The sequence below is a fragment of the Xiphias gladius genome, chromosome 12 (assembly GCF_016859285.1).
Source record: "Xiphias gladius isolate SHS-SW01 ecotype Sanya breed wild chromosome 12, ASM1685928v1, whole genome shotgun sequence".
NCBI classification, from domain to species: domain Eukaryota; kingdom Metazoa; phylum Chordata; class Actinopteri; order Istiophoriformes; family Xiphiidae; genus Xiphias; species Xiphias gladius.
The window spans coordinates 16,341,222-16,367,270 of NC_053411.1; the positions used below are offsets into that span (position 1 = coordinate 16,341,222).

Genomic DNA, 26,049 nt, shown 5'->3' on the forward strand with positions numbered 1-26,049 from the left:
GTTGTTTCAGTACAACTTGTAGTAGCAATAGTACTAATAACAGTAGTCCAAATAGTAGTTTAGTAGTAGTAGTACCTAAAGCAACAGCAGTTATAGCAGTAGTAGCAGTAGTAGTAGTAGCAGCAATAGTAGTAACAGTAGCAGTAGTGGTAGTATTAGCAGTGTCAGCTATTATTGTAGTACTTTCGGTGCCAGTTGTAGTAGTAAAAGCAGTAGTTTTGATAGTAGCAGTAGTAGAGGAAGAAGTTCAGGATTAAAGGCAGTTGTCATTTATTGATCTTGCTAAGCTAATTTTTTTTTTTTTTACTGATCAACAGACAGGAAAGTCTTGTCTTTATCTCAGTTCTAACCACTACTCCTTCTTCCTCGCTTGATCTCCCTCCGCTACTCTTCTCTTGGCACAAGATATCTCTTTCTGTCACTTACGCTCAAACCCCATTCTCACCCCCCTTTGCCTCCCTCCCTCACCCTCTTCCATTCAGTGCTAAGAGGAGGGTAAACATAGTGTGTTTATTAGAGACTTCTTTACGCCATCACTCACTGTTTGCCCAGAGGCTTTAAAGGTCAACCGTGTCTCTTCCTCATCTCTCTTCCCCTTAACTATCTTTCTCGTCATATTTTCTCTTTCTGCCTTTTTTGCTCTCATCACTAACCGGACCACCTAGCACTCGAGACCTCTTTTTACCTCGTTAGGACCCCCCATAAAGCAGCTCATAGTCTTGTCATTCACGGCTCCCCACATGACGACAGCGGTGAGCTGTAACCAGTCCGTGTGCCTCATGTGAGAGACTTCTTTCACTTCTTGAAATCTCTCCAGGGTTGTAAAAAGTCAGAAATCTCCGATCCGGGGGCGGTTAAAGTGCGGTCACTTAAAGGTTTGAGAAGCCTTTCTTTGAAGACCGCTGAGACTGTTTAGATTAAAGCAGCGCTCTTTGTGCATTTGGGCGGAATTAGGTTACAGGATACAGAATCTTTGAATGTATAGCACATAAGAAGCGAGCAAGAATCTATTACACCCGAGTTTCCTTACTACATTTCTTTAAAGCAACAGTTTGCCAGTATATTTAGTCAGTATATTGGACTTTTTGTTTTTCTTTTTAAAGATATAGTAGCTAATTTTAACGTTTCCTAAAACGTTGAAATGAGGCTTTTAGCAACTGGGAGAGACACATTTAAGGATTAGCACAATGTAAATCAGAAAAACCCTTGCTCCTGCTGTAAGCTGCAGGCATAAGGGCGTCAGTATCTGAGTCAGTATCTGTTTCATCTTGTTCCTCTTGGTCCTTTTGATCTTTTCGTTTTTAACAGTGGTTTTTCATTCCCTGAGAGCAGAAGAATCACTAGAGCGATTTCTGCCCGTGGAAAAAAAGTTTTTCACCTTTCTGTTGATCGTCCTGAACTCGATTTAACATGAAACACCGGACGCTGTTGATTCATGTACTGTTTGTCAGATAATCCGAACCGGAAGACGAACGAGGAACAAAAACTCTTGCGGAGGCGGCAGCTGAACAAGTTGTAAAGCTTTTTATCGTTGATGGAGGTTTTTCGTTTTTTGTCTTTGGAGTGTCTGCTAGTTAAAGAACCACTTTTTTTCCCCAAGCCTGTATTGAAATCCTGCATACATTTTTAAAAATTTTAAAGAGATAGTTGAGCTTAAACTTGCTCAAACAGTGGCTGACATTGACGTTTCCTATGAGCAACTTTATTTGAATTATGTTCTCTTGTAGTCTGTGTGTTTCCTCACGCAACCCATTGGGCTACCTGACAAGTCCACCTACACAGAAACAGTCACGAGACATGCCGTCCCCCTCGCCTCCCGCCTCTTCTTTCCTCCTCTGTTTTTCCTGACCTCCTTTTCCGAAAGAACATCACGCCGTTCTTTCACTTTTCTTCAGTATGCTTCCTTTTCTCCCAGGAAAAAGGAAATTTACAGCCCAGAGGAAACAGAGAGCACTGCTCGGGGACAAAGTGAAATGAGATGGATAGAAGCAGGAGAAAAATCCCTCAGAGAAACAGACATATAGCTTCAGGTGGGAAGACTTATTGAATAACAGCGGATCAAGAGAGCAATGAAATAAGGAATAGGAGGAATATAAGAATGAAATCTCCCTCTAAGCTGGAACGTTTATTGTTTTGCATTCTTTTTTTCTGAGGAGACGAAGGGAGGGTGGTGAGAGAGGGAGAGGACTCGTAATCTGTCTGAGATCAGCGAATGACCTTGATCTACAGATGTCTACTCGTCCTCCTTTCCCTCTTACCTGCTTAAACCACACACTGCCTAAACAGTTTTGTGTTTCACAGCTTCCCTGACGGCAGAATGAACCCACCAACAAATATTTTAACAGCACTCTCCGACCTGAGCTGACCGGTCCCGTCTTTACATCGCATCAACGTCTTTTTATTACCGATCTGTCGTGCATCCACTCCCTGTCTTCTGTTCAGGTATTAACTTTTCTGAACTCTGAGAGGCTCAGGGTGTGCATAGTAATGAGGCACCAAAGTGCGTAGGCACCACGCGAAACGCTTCGAACCCACTGAAACGAATGAAATTTCACAACATGTCCCCTGCAGTTGAAAACATGTGCCCTGTGACCGTACCGCTAACACAGGAAACCAAACGAGGAAAACTTAGCCGGCCGGAAGGCAGCCTCCTTGCGTTCTTAATCCGACTACAGACCTCCGATCGGTTGATTGTTTGTTCCAACCTGGGACACAGCCGTCAAAGAGCACAACACGAGCACCTATCCTGAAAAAAAAAATCTGCAACGTATGGCGCATTTTCTTTTTAAGGACACCAGTTCGAGAGTTTTGATGGATTATCTACCTGAAGAATATAGAATCTGCCAAGAAATATAAAGTTAGAAAATGCATTTATTGGAACACTGAAACTGTCAAAGCTGATCGAGCTGTTTACAGTATTGACATTTCTAAGGTTTTTTTGGACTGATTGACACAAACTATAGCCTTACCACCACATCATAACCAGGTAACAGCACCGGTGCAACAACAAAGCTCTGTTCAAACTTTTGCTCAACTTTTAGTCAAGTCACAAGTATTTCTAAATGCACAGGGGTTACGTGTCAAGACCGAGAATGTGATCTTTTTACAAAGGTATCATCACTAATGTAAAATATAACAGGCTGAAGGAGAGTTCGACAAGAGCAAACTCGGTGCTTGGTAGCGCCATAACCATAAGCCAGGAGGGGTTACAACCATGAATGATAACTCATTTTGATCATAAGGAGCAGGACTATTGATGTGTTGAATGACAGCGAGGTCCACCAATCATTTTGCCTGTGAACCTCCCATAGACAGTGAGAGGAACACCTGTAAAGTAATAACCTATTTGTAAAAAATCCATCCTCCTCCTCGTTCTGCTTTCGTCTCGTATCTCAGCCTCTACCTTTCCGCTCCTCTTTATCTGTTTCATCTCAAATCTACCCACAACCTCGTGTTTGCCCGAGAGAGGCCGACGGCAAGGAGCGATAGCGCACAACGCGCACAAGCAGAAGCGCATTAGAATAACAGACACACACAAGGCCCAGTCTGGCTAATGTGTAGTCCGTGGGTGCCTATAGATGGATGACTGAAGTCATCAGAGCTGCTGCAGACAGGCACAAAGCTGTTTTGACTGCTTCGTGTCGCGCAGCTGAGCGCGCACGCACACACACACACACACACACACGACTGCAAAAAGGAGTCAAATGAGCCTCGCTGTCGCCGAATCGGCCTCAGGTAGCGTGGGAGGGCGTCTGGTTCTCTCTTCTTCACTGTTTTTCCCTCTCGCTCTCTTGTTCCCTCGCTACTTTTAGCACCTGTTTCTTTCATCACACTAGTGAGGAGGAAACAGGGCTTCCCCAACAACCACATGGGAAAAAGTGTGGGCAATCACTATGTGTGTGTGTGTGTGTGTGTGTGTGTGTGTGTGTGTGTGTGTGAGAGAGAGAGACTAATGTTTCTTTCCATAGAGTATAGAGTTACCACATTACCTTTTATATACTTGTCCAGACGGAGTCGTATTCATTTCACAGTAGAGGACAGGCTATATACCAAAATATCTGCTCCCCTCCAATTTTTCCCTCCTTCATTCCTCACCTAAAACAACTAAGTTATGTTTACGTTTTCCTGACAGGGACCCCTTGTGGTTGTGAGAATTATGACTCTTTTCTCGTGATGTTGTTTTAGCACCCGGGTGGCTGGACTAACGGATTGTTAACGTCAACATACAATGTTCTTTTACCCATGACCAATGGCTGTTTCCTAGCAATAACCGGGTAGTTTTAGTGTCTAAACTTAACTTACATTAACTGTTTTTTTTTTGTCCACTTTGGTGCAGCAGAACAAGCTGTAAACACATCTGACATATTGTCTTGTAAAGCTTTTATGGCGAAGTTATGAGCAAACGGGCGGTTATCTACATGTCCAACAGCTACGGAGCAACATTAGCATTCGTTTGGAGTTGTGTCTTGGTCAGACGTCACTCTCTCTTAGCTCGGTTTTTGGTCTCCACCAACCCCTGAGAAATATATCTGGCCCTTGAGCTGCTAAATGCTCCACTAACTGTGTCTGTCTGGAGTTTAGTGCTGTGCAGAGGGTTTTTAGGGCTTTTTCACTAAAAAACAAAACAAAAACAAAAACAAACGGCCTACTGCTGCTGGAAATGCAGTTGATGAAAGCAGTGAGTGAACCACATCATTAAAGTTGCAGGCCGTAAATCCAAAACAATGAGCTGAAAGCTATGCTTGCTAAAGCACTCCCTATAACTGAGAGGAACTGCAGTCAGGTGATACTTTTCTGAGAATTTTTCACCATAACTGCAACTTTAACATTACACATAATGATTTTATGCATTGCTAATATATCGATTAGTGCAGCTTTAACCGAACCTTAACCTTATGTATTACTTTGATTTACTTTAGTTTAGTATGGTGGAGTTGTTCCTATTCCTTCTAACCTTCATCTTTTCTTTCTTTCATGTGTTATCCGTCTGTTTGAATCACCTCTGTTTTGAATTTTACTCTACTTTTTTCCTTGTCTCTATTGACTCTTTCTTATATGTCTGTTTTTTGGCTGGACTGAAACAGTGGAGCCAGCCCTATGAACGCAAATGTGTCCCTCTCTCTTTCCCCTCTGCATCAGATCAGAATTTGGTCAAATCCTAATAACTTGTACTGTACATACAGTAGTCTCGAAACCTGTTTGTACTTTACACTAAGCTGTACACTGCTGTGTGTGTGTGTGGTGTGTGTGTGTGTGTGTGTGTGGTGTGTGTGTTCCTCAGGTGGAGCCTGGTCTTAGTTAATCCCAGGTCAATGTGCCGGCTGGTATGCGGCTAAGCCTTTAGCATGCATGCGGAGGATAATATTCAGCCGCACTGAGCAAGGTGCATGTATGTGTGTGTGTGTGTGTGTGTGTGTGTGTGTGTGTGAAGTTGAGGTCCCTGTTGGAGCATTTTTCACATTGCTGAGTGACACACAGGGAAGCAGCTAGTTTAAACTACTTGTTTAAGCGTTTATTTAGTTACTTGTCCATAAGTTGTTTGTACAGCCTCTTTTCTCCCGCTTCCTCGCTTTGCCTCCGGTAACTTTTTAGGAACATTTTATGGACGTTTTCGGGGACAGTACTGTGTCCTGTTCAGAGCAACATGGTTGTGCTTTCTTTTGCAGTTCTTTTTGTCACTTTTTCCCTCTTTGACTACTTTGAGCCCTGTTTTCCTTCTGTTTATTGGTGTAGAGATACAGATGTTTAACAGATTAAAGGAAAATCCACCTTTAAGTGTTTTAGTAAGCCATCGCTCCACCACAAGCCTCCTGAACAGCTTTATTGCCCCTTGGCAAAGGTTTTTCTGAGTCAGTGGAACTCTACTGGAGGGGTGAACATCATTCCCCCGAAGGATGTTCCCTCATTCGGTGTTTTGATGATGGCGGTGGAGACCGCTGTCTAACACGTCGGTCCAAAATCTCCCGTAGGCGTTCAACTGGGTAGAGATCTGCTGACTGCGAAGGCCACAGAATATGATTCACATCTTTCGCATACTCATCAAACCGTTCGGTGACCCCCGTTAAGCGTCTGCAATCATTGTGTTTCTCCACTCATTAACTCGGGTTTTCCTTTAATTTGTCACCCTTCTGTTTGAAGGGTGACAATGGTCGCCCCCCCCCCACATTTTCTCTCTTTCTTAGGTTGAATTTTCTTCCTTGGCATGTGTTTATACTTAGCTGGTAAAGAAAAAGGAAAACAATTTGGTGATTACATACATTTGTTGATGCAAGGGGAGATACGTACTCACTTTCTCTGTCTTTCCATCTCTTTGTAGGCCACCTACTGTTTTTGGAAGGCAACATATTGTTTTGGTTTCAAGTTGTGTCCTCAGACGTATGCTTTTGTGTGTGTGTGTGTGTGTGTGTGTGTGTGGGGGGGTGCATATGATTGAGAATGAAGAATGATTGCTTGTGTTTTCCTGTCCGTCCTTTTTTTTTTTTTACCATCTTTACTGTCAAGATGGAGCAATTCAGAATGAAATTTGAAGTATGAAGACAAGACATACCCTCTTTTTTCTCCTCTAGTGTTTTCGATTGTATATAAGTGCCGTGTCTCTGTGTGTATATGTGTGTGTTTGTGCATGTCAACAGTGAATGCATGGCATTCCTCATCTCCTCTAGACAAACAGACCCCCGCAGGTCAGAACAACGGGAAATATCAGACATCTGTCCCAGATAGAAGAAGAAGAAGAAGAAGAGGAAGAGAGGGTCGGAGGAATGGAGAGGTGGGCGGGGAGCAAGAGAAAGATAAGAGAGAGTATGGGAGAGATGAAGCTACTGTGCTGTACAGGAAAGAGGTGAGGAAGAGGGAAAATGGATTAGAAATGAAGGAAGTAAAAGAGAGAGGAAGAGGGACATTGAAAACGCCAAAAAACAACCAAAATGGTGTTTTTGAGCAAGAGAGATGTTTGGTATCGTGTGTTTTTCAAAAAAGGAGGATAAAGTGCTTCTTTAGATGATCTGAAGAGTTCAACAAATGTTAAAATACTACAAAACAAGTAAACATCCACCGCAGTGAGCGTTCTGAAATCCATGCCAGAAAGTTTTCTCTGCTGTAAATCTTACACTTTTTCTGTTTTTTTTTTTTTTCTTTTTTGTAGTGCAAAAACCAATAGAGAACTGCACAGCTGAACAGCTCTGTAACAGTCACCATCTCAGCTGCTGCGCTCAGATGTGTCTGTTCTCATTAGGGGCTGTTTAGGTGAGGATATTTAGGAGAAATGTAGGCAGGGCAGGAGCCTGCTGTGACCTGCCTCTTCGCAAGATCAGATCAGGCACACCGAAGGGCTGGAAAAGCATGAGAGAGCATGTTCGGCTGCGAGGATCGGCATCGAGCCGCAGCTAAAAAAAAAAACACAGAGAGCAACAAAAAATGTAAATGTAACTGGTTCGAAAAAACCCAAGTGAATCACAGCCAACGTGTAGAAGGCGCCGTGAACTGCACCGATTTTGCAGCTCCAGAACCGTTGGTGTCTAAAAATGCACTTTCTGAAGTCCGTGCTGAGGCTGAGATACGGACCGGCTACCAACTACCTGCACGGTTTCCCCTCCTGTCACCACCCTCATGTGGCGAAGACACGGAATTACAGGTGCACAGGAAGAGGCACGGTCTGTGCACATTACTGTACGGCCAAAAGTATGTGGACACCCCGCTTGTTGACATAGTTCTGTGTCCTTTTGGTTTAGGGCTGTTTTCCAGGGTTTGGGCAAGGCCCCTTGGTTCCAATGAAGGGAAATCTTGGTTGGTTATATTTTAGACAGCAGACAGACAGGCCAACATTCAGCACTGCTCAAGATCTCATTAATTTACTAGATGAGTTGTGGGAAGCCTCTCCGGAGGAGTGTGGGCTCTCACCGCAGCACATCAGCGCACATGGATTTGGACTGGGGAGTTGAACGGTCACAGATGAGCACAAAGCCTTTCCCACACATGTCTGCCCGCTCAACTCTCAGTCCCAGTCAGATTGAATCTTAAAGCAGGTGAATGAGGGCAGAAGACTCAGCCGTTAATCCCACTTTGCATCATAAACACCCTGTCGTATCAGCCGAGTTTAAGCACATATACAGTATTGAGCCGAGATCAGCTTACTGCATGTGTCCCCCCGTCCCGTCCCGCTATCTATCAGATACAATATCAGGACATACGGTGCTATCTTGTTTTGTTTACAGCCAAGGCTCCTGTGTAAATATTAAGGTTACGCTGCCACTCATCTAAACAGTGATACACCTCCAGTATGCGTGTTTCAATGCTTGTTTTATGGAAGCATGGGGCTTGTTGCTGTTTGTGTGAAAGTTTACACAGAGGGCAAAATCGGATATGTTTGAAATCACGTGTATTTTCTGGTGATTTGTTTGTTTCTACGTTTTTTTTATTGGAGGTTGTTAGGCCCGGGCTGAAATATCCCTCGATAGCAGACAAGTGTTGTGCAAGAGGAGGCGTTTATGAATAAGAACACTCATTCAGAGTCACAGCGTGACATGTTTTCCAGTTATATCTTGAGCAGATGGGGATTGAGACAAACCCTCCCAAAAAAAAAATCTTGATCTAAAACCTGCAAGTGAGCATAAAAGAAAAGCTAAGGGATTTCTCTAAACACAGAGTCATTTGTTCCAGCGCAGCGCCTCGTGTCTTGACTGCCGGGCTGAAACTCTCAAAAGCTGCATGGTCGTATGACACAAACGGTCAAACCCTTGTGCTTTTGCCTGTTCAAGTCCAAAGGTAGAGCCCCCGGCAGTCTGGACCACACAGTTCCGTCTGTTTATTGCAGTTACAGTTTCTGACTTTGCAGTTTTGGGTGTCTGCTCTGTGAACCTGAACACATCCCTAAATCTTCAAACAGACCAAATCCCACAGGCCTGATATCACCAGTGGGATTTTAAAGCATATTATAGAAAGCCAGGGTGGGAAACCTTCCTACTTTGGTCCATCACTCCCTCTCCTCCTCTGTCTTTCTCCTCTTTCTTGCTTTTATTCTTCTTAACTTTTTACTTCCATCACCCGTTTTCTCTTCCTCCCTCCTCCCTCCCCTACATACCTCTTCTCAGTCTATCCCCGGGCTACGCATATCCAGGTATTCAGCAGGGAAGCTGCCGCTCCCCTCTCTAATTTCTTGTTGCCTGTAGCCAGGCTGCACCGTGCCAAGCGGTGATGTATGTGGAGCGTTGCAGAGAGAGCTAGCAGGGCATGTTTAAACCTATGCTAGGGCAGGGCCGGCCCAGTCGGGCCCGGGTCGGGCCAGGTTGGAATGGGCTGGGCAAGGTTGGGGCTGTCCTATCTCCCAGGGGAAGGAATGCGAGGACATTTTCTGGAACGAGCACTGATAAAAAGCACCAATCTCTGCTTCGCCCGCGAGTCAGTAAAGTGAAAAAAAAGCAGCAACAACCTGAGAAATATAGTGATTTAAAGAGGGCGACATTTACATAATGTACAACTCCATTGATTATATTCCTGAGCAGTTTTCTAGCTTTTCTAAGTTTCCAAAAGTCTTGTGATTGTTCATAAGTTTAACAGATATTATTTATAGGTTACCTTCACCTTCCCCGCAGCAATTTGTCAAGAAGGAGTCAACGTTTTTCTTGGCTTTGTTGCTCCTCAGACATATGGTTTTATGGATCGACTGAGGAGAAAGCAGCTCAAGTTAGATTTAAAAAAACTGCAGACTCAAGAAATTTAGATTCTTTTTTCGTCATAGTTTTGTGTTTCTGCTCCGAAAAGAATGGTGGAGATTGAAATGAGTGGGATCTGATGCCGTCTGCACCCCTGAATCTGTTCCCACACGTGCAGAACATTAGAGGCTCAACTGCACAGTGTGTGTGTGTGTGTGTGTTTACCCTTCCCTCTCAGGGCCTGTTTAGATAAAGTCCCATCTGGATGGCCAAGTTTTAGGAATTCCAAACAACCCCTAGAAATTGCGGATGTTTGCGAGAGAGACAGAAACGACACTGTCCGTTAGTTTGACAAAGAAATGTCAAACAGTAGTGCTGTTAAATGGCCAGCGGGGCGGTTCGTGACTGAACGGACCCAGGTCGAAGCCCCGCAGCATCGGCATGTCCCGCCGAAGTGCCCTTGAGCAAGTCTCTTTTCCCCTAAACCTCCACCTCCATCTGTTCCCTCGTTGTATAGGACGCCATCAAACCCAGCGCTGCATGTTTTGTTCATGGCTCAGTACGAGCTGAAGGAAGATGCAATGAGAGATGAAAAAGCGCAGCGGAGGGCGAAGTGTGTTGTGTTTACGGATGCGTCGGTGGCAGAGGGAGAGTGTGTGTGTTTATGTGCCATTATAAATTATTATTACAAGATTATTCTCATCAACGAGTAGTCTGATGATTCTTTTCTTCATGAATCACTAAATTGTTTGAAAATAGTCAGAAAATAGTGAAGAAAATAGTCCTATTTTGTCCGAAACAGTCCAAACCGGTTGTTGGTACTTTTCATATTCTACACAGAGTAGCTTCACACAAACAAGATTTGTTTGATTTGCTGCCCTGATAAATTCGGATTTTTGTGCTGAAACGTCACACGTGCTATTGATTTTCATCGGATCCCCTTTTGTACCATAAATCCAGATAAAGATTTTTTATTTTTTTTTAAATTCAACTTAATGCATCTTTCTGCCAATACATTGTTTGGAAAACATCAAATCTGAGTAACGTGAGAGGAGAAACCAGATTTGGAACATGTCCAGCTGCAGAGTGAACATTACTGCTCTATGTGTCATTCGAGCCTTTAACTGGATCACGGGTTTTCACTGGAACAAACATTTCATCTGTGAATTGAGGTAATGATAAGGCCGAAGACGCATTATCCAAATGAAGTAAGCAATAAACAATACACTAAACTACTATTACACAATGTGAACCAGTTTGGGAGGGGTTGCAGAGATGGTGCTCAGCCGCCTGGTGCCTCGAAATCTTTTAATGCTCTCCCTGCGGGTATCTCTCAGCGGGAGGTCACAGGGGTCGACATTCATTAGACCAAATCAAAAGAAAAGAGGGGAAAGAAAATTGTGTTGAGAAGAAAGAGAATTCCCTGGAATATCAATGGAGTTCCTGGACCGGCGCTGTGGCATGTTCGCATGTGTGTGTTCCTGTGTGAGTGCGGTACTTGGGGGTTCATCAGTTGGGGGGGAAGGGGGGGTCGGGGGTCTTCCTCTTCCAAAGCCCCAGCGAGTCAAAACACACATCGCTGGATTTTTGTTGAAGGGAAAATATTTGATTTGGTCGTCGCCCTCGGGGCGTCAGCACCTTGAAGTAGTCAAAGTCCAGCCGCGATGAAAGGGATCAGCGGTTTGACGCAGCGGCTCAGAGCCCGGAGTGCCACTCTCCAGAACAGGGTAAATACACACACACGCAGATATTTAACACATTAAGTGGGACACATGTACACAGATGCTTAGCCATGAAATGACACCATTACAGTAACGTCTTCTTCTGGTTTGTCTGAACAAATCAATAGTAACTCATCTCAGACTTAGTACTGATTATTTTCAGATTCGTTTTTTAATATTTTGGGGGTAATTTTATGACTTTTTTTACATTAGAGACTAAAGAGAGCTGATGGGAAATGAGGGTAGAGAGATACCTGGAATACATGGAACAAAAATGTATCAGTTAATCAATGGACAGAATGGACAGCACCTTAACCTCCTTTAAACATATCCCCAAAACAAATCCTCCAGATTTTTACCATTTAAAATATAATCCACACAAATCGGTAGCAAACAACACCAGATTAAATCTTGTCGTCACTCTGAAATCGATTCGTTTTTTTCGAGACACATCAACACCAAATCTGACACTTACCAATGCATTCTTCTTGTGTTCACGATTGTTTGTGTCAATAAAACTTGTAAAATCAGAAAACAAGCCTATATTTTTATCTATCATCAGCGGGGGCTAGAGTGGGCCAGAAAGATCCAGACCGGCGTTCCGGCACCTTCGATTAATAAGTAGCACTGTAAGTGCAAACCCAGATTTGCATTGGGGAAAAAAATGGGAAAAGTAGGAACGCCATCAAATTTTTAGTCCGGATAACAGAGAGTCGTACTGCGTGTTGTGTGAAAACGCAAATCGTATCTGCATGTCGTACTGACATAAAAAGACCAGCGCAAATGGCGATAATACTGTTAAGTATGAATGCAAGTAAACCTGTAACAGTACGGACTGGTCCTTTAACTTTTATCAGGCGGTGCGACAGAGTGCAGTTACAAGTTAACAAGTATTTCTTGTTTTGGCCTCCCAACACTGTCTGCACACAAATGCATAAACGCACACACTCGCTCGCTTACCTTCACTCTAGATATTGATAACTGGTTGTACAGTACACGAGAATGTATTTGAAGCCGAAGTGTGTCTGATGTACCTGTGTGTGTGTGTGTGTGTGTGTGTGTGTGTGTGTGTGTGTGTGTGTCAGTTTGCAGCAGGCCCATGCAAACATGTCGGCTCTAGTTTCAGATTGTGGTTACGAGCTGCTGAGCTGCGATCAGTGTTTGGAAAACAGAAGTTATTAGTTGTGGTGCTGTGGTCAACTTGGGGGTTTCATAAGCTGTGTCCTCATGTGTGTGTGTGTGTGTGTTTGATTGTATGTGTCTGTGTGTGTATTAATGATGTTCAAAAGAGGGAACTGGTTTGTTTGTCCCTGCAGCTATGTGCACTGTTTACTGTGTATCTACATTATAGGTGTGTGTGTTTCTATGATGCTTTAAAGCATGCGTGTTTCTCTTTGTGTTCATGCATGGGTTTACGTGTGTGTCTGTGTGTGTGTGTGTGTGTGTGTGTGTTGGTGTGTGTTATCCAGGGCAGGGCAGTGTGTATAGGTGTCTAATCATCAGTCTGTGATGAGCAGGGGAATTCCAGTCTCGCCAGTCTAATCCCCGGGTGCATGCCTTCCGCTCGCTCCCCCGCCTCCTCCTCCCCCTCCTCAACCTCCTCATCCTCACCCATCCTCACCTGGCTCACTTCTCCATCTCCCCGTACACACCCCTCTCCGTTTTGCTTTTTTTTTTTAATGCAGTGTCTTTTTGCACCCAGACCTGAGAGAAATGCTTTTGTCTTTTAATCAACTCCTCAGATTCACTTCACTTCACCATTTTGTATAGACCTTCAGTTCACTCTTGTAGTTACACTGCAGTATTCTATGATTAAATCTTGTTTAAAGTTTCTTTTATGTTGTGCCCACTTTCTCTCAACCTGCTATACATGTCCGTTATTAGCTGGAGGCAACACTTAGCATGTCTTAGTGTCTTACGCAAATACACACAGAGATATACATTGTACCTACGTTACGCAAGTTCCCAAACCAATAAGTTTGGTATATAACAGTGCTGAACATGTATTGTGTAATTATTTACTTGTTAGGGGCGGTGTACAATATTAAACATGGTTAAAATTGTTATAAAGTTATTTTAGAGAGTTAGCTTGGAGCTAATTTGTGGTCTGTAGTAAAAACATACACACAATGATGTACAATGCTGAACAAACAGAACAGGGCACATACAACTCAAATATTCACAGCAGTACACTTAACATCTTTAAAGGAAGTGAATGTTAGGTTAATCGTTAGCTAGCTAGCTACAATGTCACTGAGTCTCCTTTCCTCGGCAAAACGCTAAAGCTACTAGGAAGTGATATGATGCAGTATCTTCTCTTTAGTCTGGTGTTGAGGTGAAATTAAAAAAAAAAAAAAAAGGTTTCAGTGCTTCATCAACAACAATGAGGACGTAACGGAGGCCAAAGGCTGAAAAACGAGAAGGTTGAAAAAGAACAATGGCGGCACTTGTCCTTACATTATTACATTAAACACACCGTTTCCTCCAGCTGTAGTGAATCCTGGTTTTATTCTTTTAGTACGGTGAGTGTAGAAATCGTGATGCATTTCTCTCCGTGTCACTAACGGTTGTTAGTACAAAGGGGTGAGTCTTTAAAAAAACGCTCTGGCTCTTTAAAGCTAACGGTGAAACCGAAGTTAGAGCGTTTTTAGCCGTAGTAATGTGACGTATTTCCGAGTGAAACGTAATATGTGGTTCAGTTACGTTTAAACCATCCTTCCATCCATTAGCTATACAATTATCATATTGAGGGGCCGCGGGGGGCTGGAGCCAATCCCAGCTGACACTGAGCGAGAGGCGGGGTACACCCTGGACAGGTCGCCAGTCTACGACAGGGCCGACATATAGAGACAAACAACCGTTCACCGCTCACGTTGACACCTATGGGCAATCTATAGTCGCCATTTGACCTAAAACTTTGTCTTTGGACCGGGGGAGGAAGGAAGCCGAAGTTACCGGGGGAAACCCATGCAGGCGTGGGGAGAACGTGCAAACTCCACTCCGAAAGGCCCCGGCCTGGCAGCAGGTTTGAACCCAGAACCTGAGGCGGAGTCTAAACCAAAACATTCAAATTTGATCGGATCCCTCAGCAGTTAGAGCAGTTTAGCAAATACAGCATGATACAAAGCTGTAGCGGACCCCCCACCCCCCCAGCCGGCAAAGGTGGGGCTTGTTTTACGGCATCAAGCTAATGAGGGTTGCTGGCAACCCTCAGAGTATGAGTACCTCCCCTCAGGCCTTGTAAGGTTGATGGAAAAAGTGGGACTGTGTGCTGAGGACAGGGTGAGGGGAATGATAGGAAGAGAGAGAGAGAGAGAGAGAGAGAGAGAGAACCATACAGGCCGAGGGAGCGGAGCAAATATCTGCAGCTCACTGACCTTTCTAAGTGGATTACATGCCCCGTCAGTGCTGCGGGGGTAAAGAGAGGGTAGAGAGAGGGAGCAAACAGCGTGGAGAGAGAGAGAGAGATGCTTTTAACACTGTATTTAGGCAGATTTTTAAACCACGCTCAGATCGTTTCAGTTCTGTTCAGTCCATTATTTTTACCCCAGTGGGCACCAGAATCGCAGTAAGTCAAATGCCACAGTGCGCAGTGCAGCACCTCCACCTGCAGCTAAACCAAGGCATGTGGTCGTCTGGTCGTGTTTTACGGCGTCAAGATAATGCTGTAACTAACCAAGTCGTACTATAAGAGTGCTTCAAACCAACAGATCCTGTAAAAACATGGTTAAACTGTGCAGTACACTCACATGATTAACCACTTATTATATCATAAAGGCCGGAAAACCTTTATAATAATTGATATAACACATGAATCATTTAATTGCCATTAGTCAGTATTATCATTGCATGTTGCCTCACTATTTATAACACACTTATGACAGGTAGGGCTGGGCGATATGGCTGAAGCCATTATTACAACATTTATTAGGGTATTTTCTGATTTTCATACGGAAATAGTTCCCAACCTGGGGGTTGGGACGCCAAAATATCTGAGGGGAAACGGGATGATGATGATGACGACGATGATGACGATGATGATGATGATGATGGTAGAGCTGAGGAAGGGTCACAAATGGATGTAGTTTGGTTTTAAATAATCTGATGTTTAAAGAAAATAATTTTTGTTCCATTGTTATGTCAGTGTGTGTATATATATGTATATATATATATATATATATACACACACTCATATGTACACTTATATACATACTAACTTATTTACTTTTTCATTTCAACCCCTTACTGCATTTTAACACGTGAAAACATCAACATTTGTCCGGAGCATTGTCACATTACATGATCATTACAGGAAGTTAGCTAGGAAACTTCCTGTGAAGCAAAACAACAATCATTGCATTGGTTGTCAATTTGAAAAAAAAAAAAAACTGGCATAATTTTTTTCTCTCCTGCCTCTTCAAAATAATCTATAACCTGCTGGTGCAGAAGTGGAAAGTACTTGTTTCAGTAGAAGGCAGGAAATGAACGTATCACAATCTCAAAGAGGCTAAAGTGTGGTGGTGTCCATAAGCTGCCTATTTGAATCCCTTAAAGCGCTGACACAATCAGACACTGATTCCTTTAATCACAACCGCCAATGTGCCATTGAGCAAGGCAGTAAACCCTCTCACTGCGCAGCGGGCGACAGCACAGGGCGGTAGGGCTGGTTTTAGCGCTGCTGAGCATCCATGAATGTTTTCGAGCCTCATAAGCGCAAATGAGCCCTGTCATGCTTTTCTGGATAAATACCTGTTGAGCGGGGAAAGTGGGATGAGTGTAGAGAGGAAATCAAAACAGATGGATGAGGAGAAAGTGAAAGAAAGAGAGGGAGAGAGATATGGAGGAGAAAAGAGTGCGAGCTGCAGGCCTGGGCGTGGGAGAGCAGACTGCATTGAGCTGAACCAGACCAGAGACTAATCTGGAGATCCAGGGCTTGTGAAAACACCTCCACACACACACACACACACACACACACACACACACACACACACACACACACACACACACACACACACACACACACACACACACACACACACACAAATACACACACACACACACACACACACAACACACACACACACACAAATACACACACACACACACACACACACACACACACACACACACACACACACACACACACACACACAGAGAAGAATGTGACAAATGTAATGTACATGTATGCAGACACTCCAACATCTCCGTCTCTATGTGTGTACAAACACAAGCCATAGACAGCAGTAAATCAAAACAGTGTGCAGCCAGTTTCCTTTGCAGAGCAACACTAGGTCAAAACCTAGTATATGTCTGGACCGCGCTTGGTCAGTTTGTAAAATTGAGGATGGAAGTGGAACCGGAAGTGGAACAGGAAGTGGAACCGTCGTGGAACCGCCGTAAACGACTGCTTTCAATAGAAAGTAGCCAAAGCCTGTTGGAAAAGTCGCTAAATGTCACTCGATGACGTAATACGCCAATTATTACATTCACGACATCACTGTGTCATATTGGATTGGATTCTGCCTAGTGTCAGCTGGTTTCAGCCCTTTACCTGTTTGCCTCTCTCCTACTCTCTGTGCTCACATATTCAGTATTTTAATACAGTCGAATTCCCAATAACGCTGTTCTCATTGACATGTTTTTCTGCTTCTGCTGTCAGACAACGGAGCAAGTAAGAAGTAGTGACTGAGACGCGGCCCATTAAGACGACATGTTAACCAGCAGTCACTCCCAAGCCATTTCCAAGCTGCTGCTCGGCCCTGCTAAAATCCTGATTTTATAACCGCGACGTCGTCTGACAGAGTCACCAGACGCATAAGTTAACGACGACGGCTGCGTGGTGATTGCGGCTGTATTTACTTGTAAACTGATCACTCAGAGAGAAGTTAGAAGCTCGCGCACGCGGGGCAACACTGGCGACGCTCTTCTACGGTAAGTGGCTAAGGTTTGTCCATAAAGTCGCTACTTTTGCCGCTAGCCGAATTTTTTTGAAATACAGTCACTAAAGGGGTCTGAAAAGTCTGTAAATCTAGCGACAAAGGAGCCGAGTTGGCAACACTGCCTGTAAACGCCCCCCTGATGACGTAATAGAAACCGTTCAACACTCCAACACTCGGCCGGCCGACCAATGGTGTAACTTCATCAAACTCTATCACTCAAACTCTCTCACTATTAGACTGATGAGTAATAGTTCCAGACATTTATAAAAGTGAATTAAGGCTGCAACTGATGATTATTTTCGTTACTGATTCATTAAAAGTCAAGGTGAATTTAGTTCAAGATGTAGATTAATCAGTCCGCTATTTTTCTGATTGTGCAATTGATCATCAGGTCTAAAAAAATATCACAAAATTGTGACAAAACCTCAGTCTGATGTCTTCAGTTTGCTCGTTTTGTGCAAACAACAGCGAAACCCAAATGTAATGAGTTTACAATGTTAGTAAAACAGATAAAAGCAGTAAATTTTCATATATTTAGAAGCTGAAACCAGTAGATAATAAGCATATTTCCTTAATAAATGACTTGAACTACTAATCAAATCATCCAAAATGTTGATTAATTTTCTTTCAATCAGCTAATCAATTAATTATAGTTCTAAACCGAGCTTTAAGAGCAAATTCAAAAACCTATAGGAAAGATCCCATAATATAACGCAATATGTTAACTCAAGGGTTGTATCTGCGCGGATGCTGTAACACACATATGTACTGATAATATAATAACTTGTCATAAGTACATTTTTGCTTTTCTTGGCGAGTGATATCATGTAGTAGTTGGGCATCTTCAGTTAAACATGTCACAATTAGTAAATGTATTGGAAAGTAATGTCTGGAAGCTTGTGACGGGAACAGGTTTTACTGTATACTGTATATGCGCGTGGGCCGACTCAGTCCGATGTTGACCTTTGACCTCCCCGGGTCAAAGGAAGTGTTGTAATGTGGTCGGCGGGAGCGCCGGGAGGCCTGCGGGGGAACCTGATGTCGTGTCCACAAAGAGTTGAAATACACACGCACGCGTAGTGTAACCTAATGCAGACACATACACACAGATGCGCGTGCAGCCTGGGCTGTCCCTGCGGATCCAACAGGTTTTTCCGTGCCAGAGTCATGATACGTATGGAAACACGACATCGAAAGAGCATCTTGAAAGATATACGCTGTTGAATCTGATTTGTGAACAGTTGTTCTGACTTCCCGCCATCCCGTCTGTAAAGCCGGTGACGCGTCACTGTCACAGCGTTGACCCCCTGTTGCAGTTTTACTGAAAACGTCACGAGCGAAGACGCTTCGCACAAAGTCTGTGTCTGTCCGTGACGTTTTTTTGGAGTCGGTTTGGGAGTCGAGGTGCTCGTCGCCAAAGACAGACAACCTCCCTCCGATGATGTTACGCGCCTGAGACGCCCGCCGCGTGCCTCTAACGTGACGGTTTCTGACCCATTAAGCCCTTCACACGTCTCCTTTCTCGCTCTCTCCGCGCTTTTTCCCCCGAGCTGTGAGGATTTACCTACTTGACAGAAAAGTAATCCCCAAACATTTGCAGTTTTTAGCTTCTTAAAAATTGTGAGGGATTTGCTGCTTTTCTGTGCTTCGTATTAATTGCAAACTGAATATCTTTGGGCTCAGGACTGTGGGTGGGACAACGCGAGTAATCTGAAGACACCACCTTGAGATCTTGGGAACTTGTGATGAGCATTTATCTGACATATTCTTGACTAAACAATCAATCAATCAATCAATCAGAAAAGTATCAGATAAGTGAATCAGTGATGAGAACAGCCCTAGTGTGTGCGCGGGCCGGTAAAACGGTAATACCATGAAAAGCATCAACACAAACATGCAGACGCAGAGAAATGCTGACTTGCCTGCCCGTCCGTCCTCCCTCGTGCGCTCTCTGCCTCTCCGTCTTTCTCACAACTTGACTGCCCGGCATGCGTGCAATCGATGCCCATCTGGCATTCACTGTGTCAACAAGCATGGGAAAAGTTAATCAACAGCTTGGCACTCCCACTCCCTCCCTCTCTCCCTCCATCCCTCCCTCCTCGGCTTTCCTTTAACCGGCTTCTCCGCAGGTTTCTCCCTCTTTACTCTTCCAAAAAAGGGGAGAATCAGCATTTCCACGAGCTGGTCGGTCATCTTTGGTGAGGAAAACTGAGGTGTTTCGGGATATAAATACGTTTTGTTTCACGTAAAAACAAAAACCTTTGTTTAAGCTCAGTCTATTGTTTGGTGGGCGCCGACCTTGCACCTGTCTTCTCATCGTCAAACAAACATCCCTTTCTGTGGGAAGAAGTGCTGCCTGTAGCGGGCAGGGATGTGTGATGGTGCAGCGCCCCCGGGTGGCTGCGCGTGCACGGAGCGATAGAACATGCATCAGCCGCACAAGCCGCAAAACAGAAACATGCGAGGAAAAAACACGATGCGCAGGCTTCTCCGGCGGCAGCAGTGGTTTGTTCAGGAACGAGTTTTCGACTGTTTTTACATCTTTAGCCTCATTTTCTAAGGGAATTTTGCCCATTGTGCTTTACACCTGCAAAGTGTTTCACGTTATACAATCACATTTTTTTTTTTGCACTACACGGCCCACTGCATGTGGTCCCTGCAACTACTCGAGACTTTTTGGGGGACATTTCTGCCTTTATTTTTTGACAGGAAAAGGGGGCTGCTATGGTCTACATGCAACCAAATGTCCCTGGCTGGACACAAAAGTTGCGATTAGGTGGTTGGTGTCCTCGACGCCTGGGACAAGCAACTTTTTTTCCTTTATGGTTCGATTCTGATATTCTGATATAGTTATCTATTTACTGTCACAGAGTAAATTCAAGGCCAAATGAATAAAAACCCTTGAACAACAACAAATGCCTGCTAATGTCTGTCGCTCTCTTGTTTCTCAACAGGCGTGCCACGGATGTGTGGGATCCAAATGTGACTGCAGTGGCGTGAAAGGAACCAAGGTGCGGGCTGAGTGACGCGCAACACACAAAATGACACTTCTGCGTGAAAATAGAGCTCTGACATGGCGGCAGATATCATTTTTTTACATGAGATGGCGCGAGAGGAGTTACAGTCGTTGACAAATACACTAATAAACACTTTTACCTGCTTACAACTACATTACAGTGTGTTATAAGCCATTCATTAAACATATCTGTGCTGCTTACAAAGGCTAAATATGGGGATTCAAGTAAGGTGTAATTACCTGTATATTTCCGCCGTGAGAGAGAACTCGGGATTGTATTTGTACATGTTGGTCCACACGTGTGTCCCCGGCACATGACCACTGCAGTGACGGGTTCTGTATCTGTGTCGTCGCGTGCAGGGTGAACGGGGTTTCCCAGGTCTCACCGGACAGCCAGGAGTCCCAGGATTCCCCGGACCCGAAGGCCCCATCGGGCCCAGAGGAGAGAAGGTGGGTTTGGCGGCGCCACAGAACCAACAAAATTATGAATTGTCGTCGGGAGATACCGCAAAGATGGGGTTTGATCCAAACCGATCATTGTTCTTGATGAACTGATTCATCGTTTAGTCTTTGAAATGACAGGAAAAAAGAAAAAAATACATCCCAGTCAACAAGTTAACAAAATCAAGAGTCTGAGAAATATTTTTGGCAAACTTTTATGACTTCACCGTTTTTTAACTTTGACGCTGCCTACACAGTTTGGTGAAAGATGTTTTAGCTTGTCCAGTTGATATTGTCCATCTGTGTTTGTGTTGTTGTCCCTCTCAGGGTAGTGACGGACCTCAAGGACCGTCTGGTCCAAAAGGAATTAGAGTAAGTAAATCAGACTCGGTCTTCTTACCATTTTCTGGTGTTTCTTGGCAGTTTCTCTCCAAACAGGTTTATATTATTTTGTGCATCCCTTTTTCCCTTAATGTATCATGTTTCTAAGGGTTGGTAAAACAGCACAACTTAATTCTAGTCAGAGGTTGGTTTTTCCCTGTTGATTCAGAGCATGAATTTTCCTAAGATGTCTCAGGAACCAATGATCTCTGGTTGTAAGACCCTCCTCTGGCCAACAGATGTCCCCATTCCTCCTTATCTGGAACAGAGTCAGCGAGGTCCCGGAGAAACTACAAGCTGGTTTCTCTTGCGTTGAACATGCTCTTCAGACTTTGTACTTCAAATGACTGACTTTTATTATTTTCCTTCCAACAGGGGCCTAATGGATTGCCAGGATTTCCAGGCACACCGGGACTTCCAGTGAGTTTTCCGTCATGTAGAAACCCGCTGAAGTGATTCTCTCACGTTACTTTGCCTAAACCAGCATCTTTCACGAAACTCGCTGTTTACTTTCTGTTTCCCAGGGTCTGCCAGGTCAGGACGGACCTCCAGGCCCGAGAGGAGTGCCGGGTTGCAACGGGACAAAGGTATTAACCCGATGAAAGGTCTTTCAGACTTGCGTCCTGAGCAGATGACAGCAAAACTTAGCTGAATACGACTGAAGTTGTGTGTGACTAAATGTTCTGACGATATTTTAAAGGATCTCATGGTCTCCGCCTTTCCCAGGATTCTCTGATATGTCAATTTTTAGCTAATTGGGATTTGAGTTCTGAAAGTGCCGCAAGGGTAATTTGGAAATGAATTATTTGTGCCATCTTTGAATAGGATTACATTTGGTCTTCTTCATTGTCCGTAAATGTTTTCCTAGTAATTTTTTTTTGTTGCCAGATTTGAATTGCTGTGATGTTGGAAAAAGCCTCTGTAATGACATGAAATAGAGCTTTTCTCTCTGTCAAATTACTGTTTCCCAAAATCAAGAGTCAACCTTCACTTCTTCTGCTCTCCAGGGTGAAAGGGGTTTCTCAGGAAGTCCAGGAATCCCCGGACAGCAAGGACTACCGGTGAGTCACTGACGAGGGAGTCCGTTTACTTAGAGCGTTTAACACGATAAGCAGCCTCCTCTCTGATTGTCATCTGTTCCTGAAGATTTCTCTTCTACTTTTCCCCTTCATAGGGTCCACCTGGTCTGCCCGGAGCAAAGGTAGGTAAAATAGTGCCAACAGTGTCGCATATTTATCTAAAATAAATATTACATATCACATCCTTTTATCAAAGATTTGGAGAAATATGATCCATCCTTAAAAAAATTCATCAGACAGAATTCATTCAAAATAATATAATGTCATGTCTTTTTGTATACACAGTACCGACGTGTAACTATTACTATTACTGTTACTCATATAGTACGTACTATATGATCAGGGTTACATATCAAAAGAAGAAATAATAATAATGCAAATAAAAACGTAATCAAGAAAAGATTTAATAAAATCTGAAAATAAAAAGTGCATACATTTAAAATGCTAGTAAAATAGATTTCTTTATAAAGTTGAAAAAAAAAAGGCGAATCATTTCTTCTTCCTGTTCTTCTGCAATTTAAATAAACAAAAACGTACCTTTAAAAGATGTGGTGTCGTTTCACTTGATTAGAAAGCCCCGAAATCTCCAGCGTCTTGTCCATTGAAAGTCATGGTTTTTTTTGTGTGTCTAACAGTCTCCGCGGTTTGTGTTTCCTTCGTCCACAGGGAGACCCAGGTGATGTGATCTCCACCAATCGTTTCGGAGAGAAAGGAGCGGTGGGCTTGCCCGGATTGCCGGGAGTTCCTGTAAGTTGCCCAGACAGTGAACAAAGTCTTGAAAATAATTGTTTTCGTTATTTTTCGTTATTCGAACTACTTAAAATCTTGTGCTATGCAGCCAAACTTTGTTTAAGCTGTATATATATAAATACAACATATATATATCAAAAATACATGAATATTCATACTCATAAATACTCAAATACTCATAAATAATACTCATAATCAGACTCTCAAATGCTAATAAATAGGCTGCAAGCAAAATGAAGGTAAATATGAAAGACATACAATGGCACAAAAACCAAGTCTGCTTTCAAACTAAATGTATTTTCACAGGAGAGTAGCTCGAATGAGACAAAATCTCTGAAAGCGTGTTTTATAGACCGTGTATCTGTATAACGGTTTTCTGCATGTGTTCGTGTAACAGGGCACTCCCGGTCCCCCCGGTTTGCAAGGTCCGCTCGGCCCTCCAGGACCCAGAGGCTATGAGGTAAAAGAGAGCTGCTGCAAAACACGAAATCACACTCTCTCTCCTTCTTCATTTCAGGTTGTCAAACGGCGCTGAATTGAGGCTGTTGAGGTAAATTGTCTCTGGTTGTTGTTTTTCAGGGTCGTCCAGGTCCTCCGGGTCCTCCTGGACCTAAGGTGAGTTGGGACACTTTTTAATTGATCTGATTTTGTTTGTCATTTCCCGGAAGCACAGGGAAGACAAGATGATCACGTCCCTGCTCTACACCACCACAACGTCTTTCTGCTCTTTCTTTGCAGGGAAACATGGGTTTGAACTTCCAAGGACCCAAAGGAGAGAAGGTCTGACCGTCGTTATTCTCTACTTTCTAACCACAGAAACCACTTTACCAACACCTTGTCCATCTGTCAAGCTCTCTGTCTTTTCAGTCCTTCTCTCTGCTCCTCAGTCTCATTTTGTGCTTTTCTGGGTGTGAACGTAGGGTGAGCCAGGTTTGCCGGGACCTCCGGGTCCTCCAGGACAGGTGGGAGAACAGAAGAGGCCACCTGAGACGGAGATTCAGAGAGGAGACAAGGTAACGCCGCCGACCCGAGACTGACCTGGTCACCAGTCCTTTAATGATCGCACCCAGCATTATGTGGAGTTGCGTGCCCGAGCCGGGGAGTTTTCACCAGTTTGGTTCAGTTGTTTTTACCAAAAGTCAAGACTTTTCCAATGAAACTGTAGCAAAGCTTGTCAGGATGTAATCTGACAGACAACAACCACGAAATGCAAGTTAAATAGTTATGAGGAAGCTCAACTAAAATCAAATAGAGTAACCGCAGCCAAAAGCAACCCAATAAATGTAAGAAAACGTAAACTGAAGCAAAATGAAAGGTAAAAAAAAAAACCCAACAAATGTCACTACAAATGTTTTTGTTTGTTCCGTTTTCCTAGAAGGCTTCATCTGTGCAGACATTATTTACCACTCACTCCCGTGTAAATGAATTGCTTCATTTCTCCAAAATTGTACATTTTAAGGGTTTTATTCCCACAGCGATTCTTGGAGGCGCAGGATTCTCACCACTAGAGCGCAGCATTATGCTTTTTTTCTTTTTCATTTTTTTTTAAATTAGATGAGGCTGCAACTTTCACATCAGCCACCTGATGTCAGCAGACCACAGATAATCCTAAACTCATAAAGGGTCACCATTAGCAACCGTTAAAGAGGAGGCAGACATCAGTGTCGGACGTTTTTAAACTGTGAAATTGTCCGGTGAAGTCTTTGAACTTGGAATTTACGGTTTTGGGTGTTTTATCTCAAGGGTGACCCAGGACTTCCTGGCCCCCCAGGTGATCCAGGCTACCCAGGACCTCCTGTGAGTATCTATTACCTTATGTAAACATCATAAAAAACAGTTTATCGATCCATGAAGGCAAAGTGCTCCGAGTCAAAGAACATTCAAAGGTCATCGGCGAGCTACAGGAGAACCTCTTTTCACCGCCATATTGTTTTACATGTGTGCTGTTGTGATTCTAGGGTCCCTCGGGTGGCCAGAAAGGAGACAAGGGCGAACCAGGAGAGTCAGGCAAACGAGTAAGTACGGTTCTCACACAGACAGACATACAGCTTTACTCATATACCTATTGCGAGGACTTTCATTACATTATAAGACGCTCCCTAGCCCGTAGCCCAAACCTCCATCATCGCTCCTAGATGCCGAACCCCAACACTTGGCTCAAACCGGATTCTAACGGCCGCGGTATTTTTCAGAGTGCTTGTCGAATCATCTAAGAGGACCTGCAACCCCCTTTCCGGCATCGAAACAAGGGGAAGGGTCGTGTCCACCTGCAGCTTTCTGGGGGGATCGGACAATCTTGCTCACTTTACGGCACAATCGGCTCCCTCTCAGTCCGTTTCTTAAAATTCTTCCCATAACTACTTCTGCCACTTTTTGTTCCGTCAGCCGAGTGCAACACCATGAATTCCCTCAAAGAGACTGAAACTTTCCCAAGCCTTTGTCGAGTGCGTTGGCACCACACGCACACGCGCAGCACACTGAGCTCTTGCAAGGAGCAGTGGGCGGAAGCCAGATGGAACCTATGGATGCCTGCCTTTTACCTTGCCCTCGATCGTGGCCATTCAGAACTTCCACGCACTTGTACGACATGCTGACTTAGCTCATTTGAGGCCTACGGAGGCCTTTAAAGTGACCCTCGAGCCAAGTCCCGACCTTCAAACGGCCCTTTAAAGAAGTGAGGACTGACCGAGTTGTCCTCATTTACCAAAAGGATTCTCACTTGTGAGGTCTTAGGTCAAATTCGTCATCACAAAGATGGAAGTACAGGAGCATAAATGCATTTTTTTGATAGCTGTATTTGTGTTTACATTTCAAAAACTGAACACAAGGTTTCTGTCTGGACCCCTTCTCTGTCATTTCCACTCAAACACAAACCGTGGTCACTACTTCCTTCTCTTCACAGGGCAAACCAGGCAAAGACGGCGACCCCGGTCCTCCGGGCTTCCCCGTGAGTTCTGCCAACATATGATACGATTCCTGACACTTAATGACGGGGAAATCATGCCAGTCCTTTTTTTTGTTTTTATTTTTTTTAAATGTCGTATTCACTTGTCTAACTTTCTTTTCTTTGTTTCC

General features: G+C 43.9%; 1 protein-coding gene across 4 annotated transcripts in view; it reads left to right on the plus strand.

The window, feature by feature from the left end:
* The window catches only part of col4a5 (collagen, type IV, alpha 5 (Alport syndrome)), a 59,051-nt gene that overhangs the window by 6,283 nt on the left and 26,719 nt on the right, over nt 1–26,049 (plus strand). For all 4 annotated transcript variants that reach the window (XM_040140661.1, XM_040140663.1, XM_040140662.1 and 1 more), the window contains exons 2-16: nt 20,262–20,318; nt 20,684–20,773; nt 21,092–21,136; nt 21,521–21,565; nt 21,670–21,732; nt 22,153–22,206; nt 22,320–22,346; nt 22,891–22,971; nt 23,372–23,434; nt 23,554–23,589; nt 23,713–23,754; nt 23,895–23,987; nt 24,718–24,771; nt 24,933–24,989; nt 25,877–25,921. In XM_040140661.1, coding sequence (XP_039996595.1) covers nt 20,262–20,318; nt 20,684–20,773; nt 21,092–21,136; nt 21,521–21,565; nt 21,670–21,732; nt 22,153–22,206; nt 22,320–22,346; nt 22,891–22,971; nt 23,372–23,434; nt 23,554–23,589; nt 23,713–23,754; nt 23,895–23,987; nt 24,718–24,771; nt 24,933–24,989; nt 25,877–25,921 — 852 coding nt within the window. The remainder of the gene's footprint in view (nt 1–20,261; nt 20,319–20,683; nt 20,774–21,091; nt 21,137–21,520; nt 21,566–21,669; nt 21,733–22,152; nt 22,207–22,319; nt 22,347–22,890; nt 22,972–23,371; nt 23,435–23,553; nt 23,590–23,712; nt 23,755–23,894; nt 23,988–24,717; nt 24,772–24,932; nt 24,990–25,876; nt 25,922–26,049) is intronic.